Source organism: Mandrillus leucophaeus, unplaced genomic scaffold (genome assembly GCF_000951045.1).
Source record: "Mandrillus leucophaeus isolate KB7577 unplaced genomic scaffold, Mleu.le_1.0 Scaffold3, whole genome shotgun sequence".
In the NCBI taxonomy this organism is placed as follows: domain Eukaryota; kingdom Metazoa; phylum Chordata; class Mammalia; order Primates; family Cercopithecidae; genus Mandrillus; species Mandrillus leucophaeus.
The window spans coordinates 3,863,204-3,884,290 of NW_012103142.1; the positions used below are offsets into that span (position 1 = coordinate 3,863,204).

The 21,087-nt window shown below is 49.3% G+C and overlaps 1 protein-coding gene across 1 annotated transcript; it reads left to right on the plus strand.

The window, feature by feature from the left end:
* Window positions 1–2,389: 2,389 nt before the first annotated feature.
* Window positions 2,390–11,774, plus strand: CDKN1A (cyclin-dependent kinase inhibitor 1A (p21, Cip1)). The gene is given in 3 exon segments (XM_011986597.1): window positions 2,390–2,486; window positions 8,492–8,941; window positions 10,176–11,774. Coding segments are annotated over 3 exon segments (597 nt in total). The 3' UTR covers window positions 10,226–11,774.
* The last annotated feature ends 9,313 nt before the right edge of the window (window positions 11,775–21,087 follow it).

Here is a 21,087-nt window from a genome sequence, read left to right on the forward strand (position 1 = left end):
TTTTGAGATGGAGTCTCGCTCTGTCGCCCAGGCTGGAGTGCAGTGGCGCCATCTCGGCTCACTGAAACCTCTGCCTCCTAGGTTCAAGTGATTCTCCCCTCTCAGCCTCCTGCATAGCTGGGACTACAGACGCCCACCACCATGCCCAGCTGATTTTTGCATTTTTAGCAGAGACGGGGTTTCACCGTGTTGGCCAGGCTGGTCTCAAACTCCTGATCTTGTGATCCACCCGCCTCGACCTCCCAAAGTACTGGGATTACAGGTGTGAGCCACCAAGCCCAGCCAGTATGTTTTTAATTGAGAAGCAAAATTGTACTTCAGATTTGTGATGCTAGGAACATGAGCAAACTGAAAATTACTATGCACTTGTCAGAAACAACAAATCCAACATTTTGTGCAAAAAAAAATTAAAAAAAAATACAAGCATTAGCTGGGCACGGTGGCGCATGACTGTAATCCCAGCTACTTGGGAGGCTGAGGCAGAAGAATTGCTTGAACCCGGGAGGCAGAGACTGCAATGAGCTGAGATTGCACCACTGCTGACTTGGTCTCAAAAAACAAAACAAAACAGAAAAATAAAATGAAAACAAAAAGCCAAGGCTGCTTCTGCTCAATAACGTTCTATCTTTGTTCCGCCTCTTCTCTGGGGTCTCACTTCTTGGGAGCCTGTGTGGAGGTGAATTCCTCTGAAAGCTGACTGTCCCTATTTGGGACTCCCCAGTCTCTTTCTGAGAAATGGTGACATTGTTCCCAGCACTTCCTCTCCCTTCCTAGGCAGCTCCTGCAGCCACCACTGAGCCTTCCTCACATCCTCCTTCTTCAGGTTTGGGCTTTCCACCTTTCACCATTCCCCTACCCCACGCTGCTCCACCGCAGTCTGGGGAGGGGGCTGGTCTGGGTGCTCTTGTCCCCCATGCTGAGCCTCCCTCCATCCCTATGCTGCCGGCTTCCTGGGAACATGCTTGGGCAGCAGGCTGTGGCTCTGATTGGCTTTCTGACCGTCAGGAACATGTCCCAACATGTTGAGCTCTGGCATAGAAGAGGCTGGTGGCTATTTTGTCCTTGGACTGCCTGTTTTCAGGTGAGGAAGGGGATGGTAGGAGACAGGAGACCTCTAGAGACCCCAGGTAGACCTTGGCCTGTTACTCTCAATAGGGTATGTGATCTGCCGGCAGATCCTTGGGACAGGGCTGGGATCTGGTGCATGTGTGCTTGTGTGAATGTGTGCTGGGAGTCAGATTTTGTGTGTGACTTCTAACAACCTGCTCCCTTGCCTTCCTCAGGGCAGAGGTCCTCCCTTAGAGTGTGTCTGTGTACACATTCAAGTGCATGGTTGCAAACTTTTTTTTTTAAAGCACTGAATAGTACTAGACACTTAGTAGGTACTTAAGAAATATTGAATGTGGTGGTGGTGGTGAGCTAGAAATTATAAAAAAAAATTATTTCCCAAAAACAACAACAAAAAGAATTATTTCATTGTGAAGCTCAGTACCACAAAACTGTAAATAATTCATTACAAGCCTTTATTAAAAAAAATTTTTCCCCCCAAAGTAAACAGACAATGTCTAGTCTATTTGAAATGCCTGAAAGCAGAGGGGCTTCAAGGCAGTGGGAGGAGATGCCTATCCTCTGCTGGACATTTGACAACCCACCCTTTGGATGGTTTGGATGTATAGGAGGGAAGGTGCAGACAGCAGTGGGGCTTAGAGTGGGGTCCTGAGGCCGTGCTGTGGCCTTTCTGGGGTTTAGCCACAATCCTGGCCTGACTCTAGGACCAGGCAGGCCGAGGGGGTCTGCTGCTGTGTCCTCCCACCCCTACGGGCTCCCATTCCCACAGCAGAGGAGAAAGAAGCCTGTCCTCCCCGAGGTCAGCTGCGTTAAAGGAAGAAGACTGGGCATGTCTGGGCAGAGATTTCCAGACTCTGAGCAGCCTGAGATGTAAGTAATTGTAGCTGCTCCAAGCCTGGGTTCTGTTTTTTAGTAGGATTTCTGTTCAGATGAACAATCCACCCTCTGCAATTTTTTAAAAGCAAAACTGCAAATGTTTCAGGCTCAGAAAGGAGGCAAAGGTGAAGTCCAAGGGAGGGCAGGGGTGTGCGGTAGATGGGAGCAGATAGACTTGTCATTCATCTCTGTGTCTGTCAGAAGCACCAGTAGACACTTCCAGAGTTGTCCTTTATTTATGTCATCTCCATAAACCATCTGCAAATGAGGGTTATTTGGCATTTTTGTCATTCTGGAGCCACAGAAATAAAGGATGACAAGCAGAGAGTCCTGGGCAGGAGGCAAAAGGCCTGTGTTCCAACTATAGTCATTTCTTTGCTGCATGATCTGAGTTAGGTCACTAGACTTCTCTGAGCCCCAGTTTCCCCAGAAGCATACAGGGGCTATGTGGGGAGTATTCAGGAGACAGACAACTCACTCGTCAAATCCTCCCCTTCCCGGCCAACAAAGCTGCTGCAACCACAGGGGCTTCGTCTGTTGAGGTGAGTGTAGGGTGTACAGAGATTGGTTCAATGTCCACTTCTTCGGTTTCCCTGGAGATCAGGTTGCCCTTTTCTGGTAGTGTCTCCAATTCCCTCCTTCCTGGAAGCATGTGACAATCAACAACTTTGTATACTTAAGTTCAGTGGACCTCAATTTCCTCATCTGTGAAATAAACGGGACTGGAAAAGCATTCCGGCCTCAAGATGCTTTGTTGGGGTGTCTAGGTGCTCCAGATGCTTCTGGGAGAGGTGACCTAGTGAGGGATCAATGGGAATAGAGGTGATATTATAGAACTTTTCTGGAAATTGCAGAGAGGTGCATCGTTTTTATTATTTATGAATTTTTATTTATTAATGTCATCCTCCTGATCTTTTCAGCTGCATTGGGTAAATCCTTGCCTGCCAGGTCGGACTCCCCGACCCCCAGAGTGGGTCAACGGTGGGCCAGAAAGGGGGCTCATTCTAACAGTGCTGTGTCCTCCTGGGGAGTGCCAACTCATTCTCCAAGTAAAAAAAGCCAGATTTGTGGCTCACTTCGTGGGGAAATATGTCCAGCGCACCAACGCAGGCGAGGGACTGGGGGAGGAGGGAAATGCCCTCCTGCAGCACGCGAGGTTCCGGACGGCTGGCCTGCTGGAACTCGGCCAGGCTCAGCTGGCTCGGCGCTGGGCAACCAGGAGCCTGGGCCCCGGGGAGGGCGGTCCCGGGCGGCGCGGTGGGCCGAGCGCGGGTCCCGCCTCCTTGAGGCGGGCCCGGGCGGGGCGGTGGTATATCAGGGCCGCGCTGAGCTGCGCCAGCTGAGGTGTGAGCAGCTGCCGAAGTCAGTTCCTTGTGGGGCCAGAGCTGGGTGCGGATTCGCCGAGGCACCGAGGCACTCAGAGGAGGTGAGAGGGTGGCGGCAGACAACAGGGGACCCCGGGCTGGCGGCCCAGAGCCGAGCCGAGCGTGCCCGCGTGTGTCCGTGCGTGTCCACGAGGATGCGTGTTCGCGGGTGTGCGCTTCGTTCACAGGTGTTTCTGTGGCAGGTGAATGACGGGCGTGGGTCGGTGCGCGCTCGGCTTGTGCACACGGTATCTGTAAGTGCGCGGGTGACAGGGGTCGGGATGTGCCGGAGACCCCGGGCAGAGAGCGGGATTACCAGTACAGGGATCCCCGGTCACGCTCCCCGCCCCTGGAAACCCAGCTGGGGCGAGGGAGGGCGTGGACCGGACTGCTCTGAGAGCTCGCCTTTGGCTGCGGTTGGCTGCAGGCCCCAGGCGCAGTTTGCTCGCGGCCTGGGGATGAAGTCCGTGTCCCTGGAGGGGCCCAGGAGGGGCGAGGAAAGCGGAGTGGAGTAAATTCGTCTAGGATCGGTCCTAGGCGGCTCTCGGATCCAACTGTCGCCGCCCTGGCCCAGGTCCCAGGTTCAGGTCCTCTACGCCACTGTGTCCACCACCTGGCTGGGCACTGAGGTCAGCGCGGGCTGTTTCCCGGCCCTTGGGAATGTGCCAGGACACGTCCCCTAAGGACAAGCGAGGAGGTGACTCATTGTGACAAGGAGACCCCAGGGAACAGACTGTATGAGGTCAGAACCCTGCCCGGGAAGGGGTACAGTGGGACTCCCGAAGCCCTCTCCCCTGCCCTGCCGCGGTCTCCGTCCTTCCATCGGCACAGTGACCTATTTGGCTGGAACAGCTTGTTCCCAGGGAAGCAGGGCACCGGAGGTCCAGGACACCGCGTCGGGTCCCCGCTTCGCGGCGCGCCCTAGGGGTCGGGGAGTCACGACTCTGCGCTGGGCGGGCTCCAACCAGCCTGTCAGTCGGGGAAGGGCAAGGGTCTCCTCTAACTCTTTCCCACCGCGGCCGGGAGAATCACGGCCCAGCCTGCCCTCGGGTCGGGGCGCTGGACTCCGGGGCGAGAGCAGAGCCCACGCCTGGGTGGGAGGTGGTAAGGGGTCAGGTCTTTGCGGGGTGGGGATTCTGGGGGGCACGACGCTGCTCAGGGCCTCCATCAGCTGCCTCGGTGGCGTCCCGACCTAGCCCAGATTCCCTCTCGGAAAGCGACAGGGCTGAGCGGAGCAGGGGGGTGAGTCGCCCCCTGGGGCGCCGCCGCCTGGCGCGGATCACAGCGCATCCTCTCCGTCCAGAACCCCTGGGGGACACTTGCTCCCTCTTCGTGCGGAAAAGCATCTTGGAGCTGGGTTTGGAACTTGGGGCGCCCAGGCAGCTTCCCCTCTCCTTCCCTCCCTCCACGTCGCGTTTCTGGGAGGACTTGCGAGCGGTTTTGTTTTCGTTGCTCCCGTCTATTTTTATTTTCCAGGGATCTGACTCATCCCATGCTTTGGGCGTGGAGATAAGGCTCCCGGCGCGCGTGTGTGTGTGTGCGCGCGCGCGTGTGTGCGTGTGTGTGTGTGTGTCAGAGACGGCACAAGAGCGCGCGGTTTCCCAACAGCGGCGGGAGTTTCGGAAGCCTGGCCGGCTCAGCGTGACGTGTTCGCGGCGCCCCCCCGCTGTCCCCTCCCATGCTCCCCCTCCCCACCCCAGGGTGACGCGCAGCCGGAGTGGAAGCAGAGTTTTGGCGGGCGAGCAGCGCCTTGCAGGAAACTGACTCATCACTACTCCCTCCCGCAGTCCAAGGCTCTGCCCACGCACCTCCCACCCCGCGCGTGATTTCCTGGAGGCCGGCGCCCCCTCCCGGCCCTGGCGGGAACAGCACACCGGCTTTCCCGCGGAGTGGGGCTGGCCGGCGCGAACCGCCGCGGCTACTCCGAGAATAACCCCTATGCCATTACCACCCCTTCAAAGGAGCACTCCTTAGATTCAACAGTATTTACTGAGCTCTTACTGGAAATTAAAATATGGCTGAAGTCTAAGGCAGCAAAGCCAATAAAGGAGGCTATTTTCAGTTGTTTGTAAAACACGGGTTTACGTTTCTGTTTTCTTTGGACTGAAAGTTATTATGACAATGAGCATGAGAGCAGATTTTGATGGGGGAGAAGAGGCCTATAAGAGCCATAAGAGAAGGATGGGTGGTAGAAGAGGAGAGGGTACCTGCCTAGATCCTAGTCCTGTCTTGAGCTCCCGGGAGCCAGGGAATATCCAGCTCCTTGATGAAGCCCTAGGCGGGCTCCTCCTCCTTGTGCCTATGATGTATTGAGACCAAGAATGTCCATTTCAAACACACCAGTGTGTCCCCCTTTGGCTGGCACCCCAAGAGTGCCCATCTGAGGAACGGTGCCAAACACTTGCTTGAAACTTCAATTTGGATTAAGTTGGTCTCAAGAGGCAGGGATTTTTCAAAATCTGTATTTTGAAAAAGCTCCCTAGGTGCTTCTTTCTTTTCTTTCTTTTCTTTCTTTTCTTTCTTTCTTTCTTTCTTTCTCTCTTTCTCTCTTTCTTTCTTTTTTACAGAGTCTCACTCTGTCACCCAGGCTGGAGTGCAATGGCACCATCCTGGACTCAAGCAGTCCTCCTGTTTCATCCTCCCAAGTAACTGGGACCACAGGTGTGACCCTCCATGCCCAGCATTTTTTTTTTTTTTTTTTTTTTTTTTGAGACGGAGTCTCACTCTTTTGCCCAGGCTGGAGTATAGTGGCATGATCTTAGCTCACTGCAACCTCCACCTGCTGGGTTCAAGCAATTCTCCTGCCTCAGCCTCCCAAGTAGCTGGGGCTACAAGTGTGCACCACCACGCCTGGCTAATTTTTGTAATTTTAGTAGAGATGGGGTTTTGCCATCTTGGGTAGGCTGGTCTTGAACCCCTGACCTCAGATGATCTGCTTGCCTTGGCCTCCTAGAGTGCTGGGATTACAGATGTGAGCCACTGCACCCAGCCACCGAGCTAATTTTTATTTACTTTTATTTTTAGTAGAGACAGGGTCTCACTGTGTTGCCCAGGCTAATCTTGGACCCTTGGGCTCAAATGATTCTCCCATCTCTGCCTCCCAGAGTGTTAGGATTACAGGCATGAGCCACTGCCCCTGGCCTCCCCAAGTGATTCTGATGGGCCTCTCTGGTTAAGAAACCTCAAAATTAGAGAGGGAGTGGGGTTCAACACTAGAGCACAGGACTCAGGGCAAACAGGCCTGGGTTCAGATCCTGGCTGTGCCACTTGTGAACTGTGTGATGTTGGGCAAGTCACTTAACTTCTCTGAGACTTGATTGCCTCTTCTGTATAAAGGGAGCTAATAGATATCCACTTTTTAGGAGGACTGATATTTTTAAACTGCTTAGAACAGCCCCCAAACATAAAAATATATAAATAAATCCCAACTCATGCCTAGCGGAGGGTGGACAGAGGTTATTTGAGGGCTCTGTCCACTGTACTGGGTGACCCCTTTATGGGACAGTGGCCTTTGGCCTTTTTAGCTGTATGACTTAGGGGCAAGTCTCATATCTCTTCCATCTCCTGCCGTTTAAACTTGGTGTGAAGTTACCAAGAGCCTCCTCTTCCAACCAGCTGGGACGTGAAACTGTGGGCTGCACTGATCACAAGCAGTGGGGTGAGGTGGGGTGGAGCAGATGTGGCATGTGTCCCGGGCTTCCTGCCTCAGGAGGACTCAGCAGAGCTTTCCCCCCCAGAGCCTGCAAGTTGGGACTTGTCCCTAGGAAAACCCAGTTGCTGCCAAGGTCGTGCAGTCACTCAGCCCTGGAGTCAAGCCAGAGCAGGCAGGTAGGTGCCAGGGCTCCCTCATGGGCAAACTCACCCTCCGTTTTCCCTCTCCTGAAGTGGGAGGAGAGGAGCCAGGTAGACCAGCCACCTTTAATTTTCTTTGCCTGCAAAACGGGTTCCTTGGACACAGGCAACACGGGGCAGAGGCTGCCAGGTGTCTAGACTTCAGATCACCTGATGTGCCTGGCAGGATGTGGCTCAGCCTGGGAGAAATCATCCCTTGCGCTGCCCCGCCCGGCCCCTCCTTACCCCTAGGCCACCTGCCTGACGACATCCTTGGGAAAGGCCCTCAGCCTACAGCACCTGTCAGCTGCTGTCTGAAGGAGGTAGTTGGCAGGGGGAAGTGATAGGGAGGAGGCTCAATAAAACTGAAGGCAGAGAGGAATAATCATACTTCTGTTTTCCATGCACTTCTGTATACGAAGTGCTGCTGGCACGTTACCTACATTAACTCAGTTAATTCTCATGTCTATCCTCTGAGACAGTAATATCCCCATTTTATAGACAAGGAAAATAGAGCTCAGACAAGTTAAGTTGCTTGCCCAGGGTCACCTAGTAAAACCTGGACTCCAACCCAGATGATCTGAGTCCAGAGCTCTCCTGCTTAACCACCAAGACACAGCCTTTCACTCAGCTCTGTTCTGTCTGCCTTGCGCATGGCCTCCCTGATCAATTGCTTGAGTATGTGTCTGTAGCCATGCTCTTTAAACTTGCACGTGGCCCATTTAAGGGTGAGGAAACTGAGACCTAGAGATATTAAGTGGTTTTTTAAAGCTTACGTAGTAACTGGCAGAGCTAGGACCACAACCCGGGTGTTTTTTGCCCCAAAGTCCAGGGTAATTTTACTTGGTCGAGCAGGGTTACCCTACTTGGGGATCTGGGTAGGGGGATTCAGGAGGCTGGAGGAACTGTCCCACTGTTTCTTCTTCTGAGAATTGACCGCCTGGCCACGGCTAGGATTAGGAAACTGCTGGACTCTGGCAATTCACATGTATTTGAGGGGCATTCACACCCATGAGGGACACCTCTGGGGGGAAAACAAATTGATTTTAGCTGAAAATACCTGGTGGCAAACAGGACCCTGGTCCTTGCTCTTGCAGTAAATTTGCCTTTGTTGACATTAGCTTGCCCTTCAGTTGCCTGCTCTGCCAGTGACCTTGGGGTGCCAGGCTGGCTGCGCTCTGCTGGTGGGGGTCAGGCCTCCTGTGGGAAGGATGCAGGAAGACCAGCTGGAAGGAGCGAGAGAGACCCTCTGGTAGGAAGACGTCACCTGAGGTGACACAGCAAAGCCCGGCCAGGTAACATAGTGTCCAGTCTCCACGGTGACCAGGGCCTTCCTTGTGTCTCTGCTGCAGGCGCCATGTCAGAACAGGCGGGCAGTGTCCGTCCAAACCCATGCGGCAGCAAGGCCTGCTGCCGCCTCTTCGGCCCAGTGGACAGCGAGCAGCTGAGCCGCGACTGTGATGCGCTAATGGCGGGCTGTATCCAGGAGGCCCGTGAGCGATGGAACTTCGACTTTGTCACCGAGACACCACTGGAGGGTGACTTCGCCTGGGAGCGTGTGCGGGGCCTTGGCCTGCCCAAGCTCTACCTTCCCACAGGGCCCCGGCGGGGCCGGGATGAGTTGGGAGGAGGCAGGCGGCCTGGCACCTCGCCTGCTCTGCCGCAGGGCATGGCAGAGGAAGACCATGTGGACCTGTCGCTATCTTGTACCCTTGTGCCTCGCTCAGGGGAGCAGCCTGAAGAGTCCCCAGGTGGACCTGGAGACTCTCAGGGTCGAAAACGGCGGCAGACCAGTATGACAGGTGAGGACATGTGCAGGGAAGGACGTTGTAAGGGACCAGGATTCTCAGAATCCATAGTCCAAGGGCTGACCTGTCTGGTCCTAGTCCAGAGTGCTCCTTAGGTAGAAGGAAACAGGCCCAGAGAGGGGAAGCAACCTCCCTGAGGTCACGCAGCAAGTAGGCAGCAAAGACCAACTAGCTAACATTTATTGGGAATGTTCATTATGCCAGGCCCTTTGCCAAGCTTCTAAGGTAGATTTATTTAGTCCTTGTAGCAATGTTATACCATAAGACATTCTTGTCACCCTCCCCGCCGTTCTTTTTGAGACAGGTGTCTTAGCTCTGTTGGCCAGACTGGAGTGCAGTGTTGTGATCATGGCTTACTGCAACTTCAAACTCCTGGGCTCAAGCGATCTTCCTGCCTCAGCCTCCTGGGTAGCTGGGAAGCTGGGACTACAGGCGCACACCACTATGCCCGCTAATGCACACCACTATGCACAACACTAATTTTTTGAGTTGGGGTAGAGACAAGGTCTCACCATGTTGCCTGGGCTGGTCTTGAACTCCTGAGCCCAAGCAATCCTCCTGCCTCAGCCTCCCAAAGTGTTGTGATTACAGGCATGAGCCACCGTGCCCGGCCCCTTGCCATCCTTTTAGGGCAAGAAAACCAGGCTCAGAGAGGTAGAGTGATTTGTCTAAGGTCTCAAAGGGAATTTGCAGTTGGGTCAGGACTGATTATAATAACAACTACTAACGTTTCTATGGGCCCGGCATTGTGCTGAACACTTTCATGGATTTCGTAACAGAATCCCTAGATCACCACTGTCCAGTAGAACTCTGCAGGGATGGGAGTGTCCGTCCGGTGCAGGGGCCACGAGCCACATACGGCTGTTGTGCATTTGACACACAGCTCATGTGACTGAGGAACTGAATTGTTCATTTGATTTGATTTTAGTCTGTTTAAACAAGCACACAGAGCTAGTAGTGGCTCCTCTACTAGGCAGCTTGGCTTAGAGCAGACCCATGGGTGCAGGTATGGTGACTGACAAAATCACATCCGTGAAGCATGGTGGGACACTCCGTAAATACCCCTTAAGAGACAGAGTGGGCGTTCCCCGAGTTCTTCCTATCCTCAGCAGTCAGCCCTGTCGGCCGCAGGGAAGGGTGTCCTGGCCTCCTGCTGTCTGCCTTGGGTGGGCAGCTCTGCCGCGTCCTCTTCCTCGTGGCCTGGCTGACTTCTACTCTCTCTCCTCAGATTTCTACCACTCCAAACGCCGGCTGATCTTCTCCAAGAGGAAGCCCTAATCAGCCCACAGGAGGCCTGCAGTCCTGGAAGCGCGAGGACCTCAAAGGCCCTCTCTACATCTTCTGCCTTAGTCTTTAAGTTTGTGTGTCTTAATTATTATTTGTGTTTTAATTTAAACACCTCCTCATGTACATACCCTGGCTGCCCCCTGCCCCCCAGCCTCTGGCCTTAGAATTATTTAAACAAAAACTAAGCAGTTGAATGAGAGGTTCCTAAGAGTGCTGGGCATTTTTATTTTATGAAATACTATTTAAAGCCTCCTCATCCCATGTTCTCTGTTTCCTGTCTCCTGGAGGTCGGGTGGGCCGGCTTCATGCCAGCTACTTCCTCCTCCCCACTCGTCCGCTGGGTGGTACCCTCTGGAGGGGTGTGGCTCCCTCCTCTCGTCACAGGGGGTTATGAAATTCACCCCCTTTCCTGGACACTCAGAACTGAATTCTTTTTAATTTGAGAAGTAAACAGATGGCACTTTGAAGGGGCCTCACTGAGTGGGGGCATCATCAAAAACTTTGGAGTCCCCTCACCTCCTCTAAGGTTGGGCAGGGTGACCCTCAAGTGAGCACAGCCTAGGGCTGAGCTGGGGACTTGGTACCCTCCTGGCTCTTGATACCCCCCTCTGTCTTTTGAAGGCAAGGGGAAGGTGGGGTCCTGGAGCAGACCACCTCGCCTGCCCTCATGGCCCCTCTGACCTGCACTTGGGAGCCCGTCTCAGTGTTGGACCTTTTCCCTCTTTGGCTCCCCCTGTAACTTTTGAGGAGCCCCAGCTACCCTTCTTCTCCAGCTGGACTCTGCAGTTCCCCTCTGCTGCTCTCCCTCCCTCTTGTCCTTTTCCTCCAGTACCCTCTCAGCTCCAGGTGGTTCTGAGGTGCCCGTCCCACTCCCATCCCCAGCTCAATGGACTGGAAGGGGAAGGGACACACAAGAAGGGCGCCCTAGTTCTACCTCAGGCAGCTCAAGCAGCGACTCCCCCTCCTCTTTTAGCTCTGGGATGAGGGTCCTGTGTGGTGGCACAGGCCCCCTTGAGTGGGGTTATCTCTGTGTTAGGGGTGTATGCCATCATACACCCCATGGGAGTAGATCGTTCTAGGAGGGAGACACTGGCCCCTCAAATCATCCAGCGACCTTCCTCATCCACCCCATCCCTCCCCAGTTCATTGCACTTTGATTAGCAGCTGAACAAGGAGTCAGACATTTTAAGATGGTGGCAGTAGAGGCTGTAGACAGGGCATGTCACGTGGGCTCCTATGGGGCTGGGAGTGGTTGTCTTTCCTGGCACTAACGTTGAGTCCCTGGAGGCACTGAAGTGCTTAGTGCACTTGGGGTGTTGGGGTCTGACCCCAAACACCTTCCAGCTCCTGTAACATACTGGCCTGGACTGTTTTCTCTCAATTCCCCATGTGTCCTGGTTCCCCTGTCTCTCCACCTAGACTGTAAACCTCTCAAGGGCAGGGACCACACCCTGTACTGTTCTGTGTCTTTCACAGCTCCCCACAGTGCTGAATATACAGCAGGTGCTCAATAAATGATTCTTAGTGACTTTACTTGTAATATTACTATTGTGGTCATTATACCTTATTATAAGAATAAATAAATGGGCTTTTGGGAAGGGTTTCATAATTTAAAAAATAATTTTAAAAATTAAGCATTTAAATTTAGAGAATGCAGAAAACTTAGCAAACAGAAAGACTATGCTGCAGAAAACAAACAACAACAAAACAAAAACTACTGTCACACCTCTGCAAAGATCACCACTGTCAACATTTTGGTTTGTTGTGTAATCTTTTTGTAAAGAATATATTACAGCTTAACATCATTACTCATCAGATAAATGCAAATTAAGATACCACAATAAGATACCACCATATACTTACCAGAATGACTAAAATTAAAAAGACTGACAATGCCAAGTGTTGACAAGGTTGTAGAGCAATTGGAGCTCTTATTTAAAAAACTGTTTGGGCCAGGTGCAGTGGCTCACACCTATAATCCCAGCACTTTGGGAGGCTGAGGCAGGCAGATCACTTGAGGTCAAGAGTTTGGGACCAGCCTGGCCAACATGGTGAAATCCCTGTCTCTACTAAAAATACAAAAATTAGCTGGGCATGGTGGTGCACGCTTGTAATCCCAGCTACTTGGGAGGCTGAGGTGGGAGGATCGCTTGAACCCAGGAGGCAGAAGTTGCAGTCAGCTGAGATCACACCACTGTACTCCAGCCTCTTCCAGGGTGACAAAGTGAGATTCATCTCAAATAAATAAATAAATAAATAAATACAAACTGTTTGACAGTATCTTCTAAAGATGCCTACCTTCATGGCTACCTCATGACCCAGTAATTCTATTCCTAGATCTGTTCTCGAGAGAAATGAGTTCATATTTCCACTGAAAGACACGTAAGAATGTTCTACACAGTGACTCACACCTATAATCCCAGCACTTTGGGAGGCTGAGGCATGAGGAGGACTTGAGCCCAGGAGTTTGAGACCAGTTTGGGCAACATAGTGAGACTCTATCTCTACAAAAAAAAAAAAAAATTAGCCAGGCGTGGCGGAGGGTGCCTGTAATCCCAACTACTTGGGAGGCTGAGGTGGGAGGATCACTTGAGGAGCTTGGGAAGTCGAGGCTGCGGTGAGCCCTGACTGCAGCACAGCACTCCAGTCTGGGCAACAGAGTGAGACCTTGTCTGTCTCTCTCAAAAAGGAAAAAAAAAAGAAAAAACAAAAAGAATGTTTCCAGCAGCATTATTCTTAACAGACCCAAGCTAGAAATAACTGAAATGTCTCTAACAGAATAGATATGCAAATTGTGGTATATTTATATAGTGGAAAGTTGTCCAACATTCGAAAGAACAAGGTACTGTTACATGCATCTTCTGGTTATCTATTAATAATTAACCACCCCAAGACTGAGTGGCTTAAAACAATACTCATTTATTTGCTCCCAATACTGCAATTTGGCCCAGAACTACTTTTCAAATGTGGAATAATTCTCTGCTGCACAGGGCAGAGCTTTCTGCTAGAATCATAGAGTTCTGAAATGAGACTCTCCCCGCCCGAGGGGACTTCCAGGGACTTCACACTGTCTGCTTCTCCACAGATAAAAGTCCAGGACCAGGGCATACGCTGGGGCGTGTGACCCAAGTGCTTGTCCCATAGCCTGCACCTGTTCCAGAACCCTCTCTCGCTCCGGCCACCGCTTAAACATGGCAGCTTACCAGATCATCCAATAAATGGGCTGGAGTGGTCTTTAGTACACTGCCTCTGAAATCCAAATTAAAAAGTGGTAAGAGGGGGTGAGGGGCTGGGGGAGGGATAGCATTAGGAGAAACACCTGATGTAAATGACGAGTTGATGGATGCAGCAAACCAACATGGCACGTGTATACCTATGTGTCAAACCTGCACGTTGTGCACATGTACCCTAGAACTTAAAGTATAACAACAACAACAACAAAAAGAAACAAAGTGGTAAGAAGTGCAAGATACACTAAGTTGTCCTTTACCACAGAGGGAATGACCCAGCAATGCCCCAGTTTATTTGACCACTTAAAACTTTACAAATTTGATAGATCTCTAAATTGTTGTAGGGAAAGTGGATGTGAACCCCTTTTGATCCCCTTTCCTGGCATGGATTGAAAAGAACACACTTGTCGTAGTATTGGCGTCTTACCATCAGAGGCTGTGTAGACCATTATAGTAAGGATACTGTATCTGATCATGGCTGTGATTAGGGCTGCCACGTGGATAATCACCAATCACCATGCTTCAGTTGGTTTTTATAGGGGCAGTATGGGGTGGAACCAATGGAGATAATATAGGGACCACCTCAGTATCCTTTAAGTCTCTGAGGGTATCACTAATTTCTACCCACCTGGGATATGCTATTACTTCTGATTTACGACCTTGACCAGCGGGATAATTTTAGAGACTTCTACTAAGTCTTTCTTTCCATAATGGCTCTTATTCCACAGATGACAGAGAATGTGAGAATGTGGCAGAATGTGAGAGTTCTGCCATCTGTGAAGTTATGCATCCCGATTTGCACTCAAGGGCTAGGAAATAACCATAGAGTAGGTCCACCGACTCATTGGGAGATGAGCTTGCCTAGAACTCTATTTATCATCTGGCCTTCTATGGCCCCCCTCTCTAAAAGGAGGCTATAATGGCATTTTGGATCACCTGGAAGCAATGAAAGCTCAGACCTTTTATCTAACAGACCTCAAATGATCTGGTTATTCCCTGTTCCACACTGTACAGCTATTCTGGTAAATAGCCAGAGGGCACTTTCGGGAAGAATCAAGGAAACATTTATTTTATATATTTATAGTGGGATTATGGATCTTTCTCTTCCATCAGTGTGTCCTGGGTCAGAACTGGCTCAATGCTGGAAACTAGGTAAGATATTGCAATTTTCTATCTCGGCAGGTGACATCAGCCTCTGATCACTCACCCTTGATTTTTGTGGTTAAGTCAGGCAAGACTCTCATTAAATGCTCAGCTCTCTTGCCCTAGGGACTCCACTGCTGCAGAGCTCTGCAGATCAAGGAACCCTGGTCACCATTCAGGCCTTGCTGCCTGTCATTGTAATTGTGTCCACCTTGCCTCTGATGATTAAGTGGCCCTATGTGGTCTCTGCTCTTCCAGAACCTTAATGTCTCCATTGACAGTGGCCATGGCATTCCGTGGGAGTATCTCCTCCGTGAACCTGGGCTATGGAGGACAACCAGCACTGAGCTCCTTTCACTAGGCACTTCTTTATTGCTTTGCAAAAGGAAGGCCTTTTGGGCCCTCCTCTCTGAGCCTTCTAATCCCTCATTAGTACTCTTCCAAGGCTGTTTCAGCATTGCTGCCTCACTGACTGTCAGCCATCATTGTGTCTAAACCTTAAGGATCAATTCAGTAGCGTGTTAAGACCAGCTCCAGAGGTCTCGCCAGGATGTTAAATTCCGAGTCAAAAGAAGGGTCACTCCATAAAACCCTGTTTATCTAGCTTTGTATTCCTCAGCTCCCCCCGGCCCCAGTCCTACATCCTCAAGATCTCCTCCTATATGTGTTTTCCTGTTCCTACTAATATATATCAACCAGACCTGTAGTTTTTATTGTGAATAAGCTATTTCCTCCAGCAATGGGGACTATATACTTTCCTGCTTGGGCAATGGTAAGACCTGACCCTAATTACTGGTCTAGAATAGGGGTAGGCAAACCATAGTTCATGCACCAGCTGCCTGTTTTTGTATATAAAGTTTTATTGGAATGCACACACACCTATTTGTTTACCTATTGTCCATGGTTGTTTTTGCACTGTCGTTTTAAGAGCAAAAGTAGAATCGAATAGTTGCAACAGAGACCACATGGCCTGCAAGTCTAAAATATTTACTCTCTTGCCCTTTAAGAAAATGTTTTTTGATCCTGGTCTAGAGGCAGTGAAGGCAGGAGGGAAGGATCTTGAGGAAGATAAGCATCACCTTGTGAGACATCCACCTCAGGTGAGTCCTTAGCGTGGTCTTTAGGTTATGGGAGATTGTTCTCTAGTAAAGGAAGGGGTCCTTCTACAGGCCTAGAAGGCTCAAGGAAGCTGAGGGTACAAGCTTCTCAAGTGCATCTATCCAAATATCTCCATTCAAGTCCTAGTGCCCCATTCTTTCCCTATCAGAATTCTGAGCCTGGGGTAGTAGGTCTGCTGAGGCTGTGCTTTTAGTCTCTCTTGAAACTTCACCCCTTTTACAATCAGATCCTGGGCCTGATTTTCAGCACAGCCTACTCTTGGGCCATGAGAAATAAGGGTCATTTAGAATGCTGTTATGGAGTTCTCCTGTCTTCACAACATACCCTGAGTTGTCTTTCTTCAAGGCTTCTAGGGCAAATAACAAAAGCCAACCAACCCCACAATCCTTATCATTACTATTGCCCTGTATCTTTCAAGTGTTAGACTTATGGCATAAGTCAATGTTGCTCCTGAAATTTTACCTGTGCCTCTTCCCAACCCACTACACACATTGTGGACATTGTGATGCTGTAGTCTGCCAAGGGTTATCACCACCTTACTCACCACCAGCATTTGGATCCACGTTGTCACTTCACTGGTGACTTCTGTTTTCAGAAGCCCATCCTGCTTCTGCCATTTCTGGAAACTGTCTTAGTCACCCCCACCACCCCCACTCCCCAAACAACTTGAGACAAGGACTTGTGTGCAGGTGGATTACCTGGGAGGTAGTCCCTGGAGGCACAGCAGGAAAGTAGAGAATGTAAGAAAGGAGAAGGTCAATAAAGGTGTCAGTGAACAAGTTCCACTGTGTGCAACTGGGGCTTAAACCTGCTAGGGAGCCTCGAGGAAACCGTGTGGAACATACCCTACAATTTTCTCTCTGGAGTACTTATCTGGCTACCTAGGCTACGTATCTGTGGACACTGTCCATCACTGATAGGGCTGCCTCCAGGGCCTAGTCCAGATTGCTCCTCACGGGGTGGAACAAATTCCTGTAATGCTGAAGAAAACCAGAGGGATGAAGACATTTGAGGTGGGAAATCATTAGCCTGCCAGGAATTATCTTCCAAAGCTTTAGGTGAACACAGATCCATATCTACCAAAGCTCACGGCCCTAGGAAGTGGTGAGGGGCCAGAATGTCCATGCTGATGACTCCAGATCACACTGCCTGCTCAATACACCAGAAAGGGGAAGTGCCTCGCCCAGGGTCATTGCCGCTGTGACAGTTCTAAGAGGAGGCTTGCAGGGACCTATCTGTTTCTGTGCACCTCCTCAGTCTTTGATGTAATTTAGGTTTTCTCAATCTTACGTAAAGCGCTACCCAAACGCAGCTTTGAAGCAAGCTCCCTGACCCTGGTTTTCTGTGGGACTGCCCACCTGCCTAAGCTTCTTGAGCTATTTTGGAGCCAGTAGCTGGAGGCAGGGAGGCTCAGGTCCTAGCTTGCACCTCAGCTCTCACTGCAGGGCCCTAGAATGGAGAATATCTTGCTTCAGGATTTAACAAGCTGTGAAGAGTCTTCAAGCACTTGTAAGGAATTAAAAATCAGTGAGTGTGAAAACTTTGCTAATTGTAAAACAGTTTCACTGCTCTTGATCCTTGTCCATTGATTCTATTTTTGCAAAACCTAGTTCTGAGCACAGTGTTTTTCAGTTCAGTAACATTGTATTTTTCAGTTAGCGCCATCGTTTCCAAACGTGCCTGGATCTAATTTTTTTCCTAGCACTTGGTATGTCCCGGCAGGTTTTTTCCCTGGTGCTGGTGCCGAGGACAAGGCCAAGCTGAGTTCTCACCACCTGCAGGACTCCTTGGCACTCTGGCTGCACCCGAGAGGGTGTGACCACTCTTGCCTTCTCCATGTCCCTTTTATTTCCATGGTGGGGAGCAGGGCCCGTGAGGGTTGGGAGACAAATAAACTGAGGATGCCTTGAGATCCTGAGGGCTGGGTCTTAAAAATCCAACCTCACTCTGTTTTTATAGGAGTGGAGAGAGTCCTTTGCTGGAATGAAGGTCCTGGATTTGTTGCATTTGCCCAAATACAGCAGCAAGCCCTATTGGTCCTATTTTCAGTACATATCCCGAGTCCAGCCACCTTTCATCATGACCTCCACCCCTGCCCTCCGTGGCCAAGCAACTGTCTCTTGTCTGGATTGTGTTAACTCCTCACGGGTCTCCCTGCTGCTGCTTTTGCCTAGTACAGTCTCTTCTCCAGAATGAAAGCAGCGGGGGGCGGGGAGGGGATCCCTTTCAAACCTAAGTCGGTTCGTGTCGCCCTCCAAATGGGCCCATATGGTCTACGGGTCCTGCCTGTTACCTCTGTCTCCATCTCCGCCGCCCGCCCGCACTTCCCTCCCCCCGCGTGCTCCCGCCACGGGGCTCTCCTCACTGTTTCTCTTGCACACAGAGCCTGCTCCTGCCTCGCGGCCTCGGCATTCGCTGTTTCCTCCTCCTCTGCCCTCTTCTTCCAGATCTTGTTTCTCACTTGTTCTTTCCAGCATCACCTCCTCAGGCCTCCCTTGAGCACCTCATCTAAAATACACCTCCCACCACCATTCTAGCCCTTGTCTGCTTTGCTTTTCTTCAAAACAATTACCACTCTTTGGCATTATATTACATATGGCTTGTTTTCCCTACAGTTTTCTACATTTTCATGTTTTCTACGTTTTCTTATTCTACACTTTCTACATTTTGTATTTCGTAGCACAGTGTCCAGCACCTAGAAGTGCTTAATAAACATTTGTTGAATAAATAAGCCGGGTGCGGTAGCTTGTGCCTGTAATCCCAGTACTTTGGGAGGCCGAGGCGGGTGGATCACTCGAGTCCAGGAATTCCAGACCAACCTGGACAACATGGTGAAACCCCTATCTCTACTAAAAATACAATAATTAGCTGGGTGTGGTGGTGCATGTTTATAATCCCAGGTACTTGGGAGGCTGAGGTGTAAGGATCACTTGAGCCTGGGAGGCTGCAGTGAGCTGTGACTGTGCCATTGCACTCTAGCCTAAGCAACAGAGTGAGACCGTGTCTCAAAAATAATAATAATAAAAAATAAATGAGTGCTTATTTAGTTCAATAAAGCCTCAGAAACTCTCTGAGTATCAATGTCCTCAGATAGTTGGTTGTGATAATATTCATTTTTTTATAAATTAAATTTGTTAATTTAAAAAACTTTTTGTTTTGAAATAATCTTATACATCCAGAAAAGTTGCAAATATAATAAAATAATCCCCATATACCCTTTACCATTGTTCCTAAATGTTAACATTTTACCATGTTTCCTTCATCAGTCTCTCTTTGTATATGTACACACTGTTTTTAAGTTTCTTTTTGAATAGGTAATGTACACAGATAGTAAAAACATAAAATACATTAAAAGTAAAGAGTGAAACATAAATCTACCCCCCTCCTCCATCCCAACACTTCTATCCAGCCCAACTCTGACTAGTTTCTTGTATATCCTGTCAGAAATATTCTATGCATTTACAAACATATGAATGTGTGTGCTTATCTATCATTTTTCTTTTTTTGAGACAGGACCTCACTCTGCCACCCAGGCTGGAGTGCAGTGGTGCAATCAGAGCTCAGTGCAGCCTGGACCTCCAGCGCTCAGGCGATCCTCCCATCTTGGCTTCCTGAGTAGCTGGTACTACGGCCATGCGCCACCATGCCTGGCTAATTTTGTTTATTTTTTTATAGAGACAAAGTTTCACCTTGTTGCCCAGGCTGGTCTTTAACTCCTGGGCTCAAGCAATCTGCCTACCTCAGCCTCCAAAAGTGCTGGGATTACAGGCGTGAGCCACCTCACCTGGCCTGTATTAGTCCATTTTCACACCGCTATAAAGAAATACCGGAAACTGGGTAATTTACAAAGGAAAGAGGTTTAATGAACTCACAGTTCCACATGGCTGGGGAGGCCTCGGGAGACTTACAATCACGGCGGAAGGTGAAGGGGAAGCAAGGACCTTCTTCACATGGCAGCAGGGGAAGAAATTATACAAGCGCAGGAAAAACTGCCATTTGTAAAACCATCAGATCTCGTGAGAATTCACTCACTGTTACAAGAACAGCATGGGGGAAACTGCCCCCATAATCCAAACACTTCCCTCCTTTGACACATAGGGATTATAATTCGAGATGAGATTTGGGTGAGGACATAAAACCTAACTATATCACGGCCCTTATCTATTGCATATATTTCATACACACACATACACTTTTTTCTTCATAAAAAGCACACTATCCTCACTGTTCTGCCCCTTACTTTTTTCATATGACACAATATCTTGAAGGTCATTCCATAACCGTTCACCTGGATCTTTCTCATTTTCTTCACGGGTGCAGAGTACGCCAATGTTCGGATGTATCAGAGCTCATTTAACCAGCTCCCTACTGATGGAAATTTAGATCATTTCCAATCCTTTGCTACTACAGACAATGCTGTAATGAATATCCTTCCATACTGTCATATTGTATATCATCTGTGGAACCAATGACTGAAAGTGAAATTGCTGGGTAGAAAGATTTTTGCATTTTAAATGTTGACAGATATTATACATTTCTTTTCATAAAAGGTGTACCAGTTTATATTCCTGCCAATATTGTGTGAATGTGTTTCCTACATCCTTTATGATATAGTATATCACTTTTTTTGGTCTTACTAATTGAATAGCTGAATAAAACTACATTGATATCTCAATGTATTATTTTTATAAACATTTTTCATATGTTTAAATCATTGATATTTATTTTTCCATGAATTATTTATTCATATATGGTGCCAGTTTCTCTAATGCATTATTGGTCTTTCATTGATCTGTAGGAGTTCTTTACCAAGGGAGGAAATTAACTTATTTTCTATGATATGTGAGTATTTTTTCACAGTTTATTTGCCTTTTGACTTGACTTGTCAATGGTGACCTTTTATTGCCATTCAGTTTTATTTATTTTTTAAAAGTTTCCGTATGGTTGAATGACTCAATATTTTCTTTTGTGGCTTCTAATGCTTTGTGATATATCTGGAAGGGCCTTGCCTAATCGAAGATTATTTAAAAATTATCCCATGATCTCTTTCTTCCCTTTTTTTTCTTCTTTCTCTTCTTCTTCTTCCTCCTGCTCCTCCTCCTTCTCCTCTTCTCCTCCTTCTTCTCCTTCTTCTTCTTCTTTTTTTAATAGAGACGGAGTCTCACCATGTTGTCCAGACTGGTCTTGAATTCCTGGGCTCAGGCGATCTTCCTGCCTCAGCCTCTCAAAGTGCTGGGATTACAGGCATGAGCCACCACACCCAGGCTATCCCATGACAGATCTTTCTTTCTTTCTTTGCTTTCTTTCTTTCTCTCTTTCTTCCTTTCTTTCTTTCTTTTTTCTTTCTTTCTTTCTTTCTTT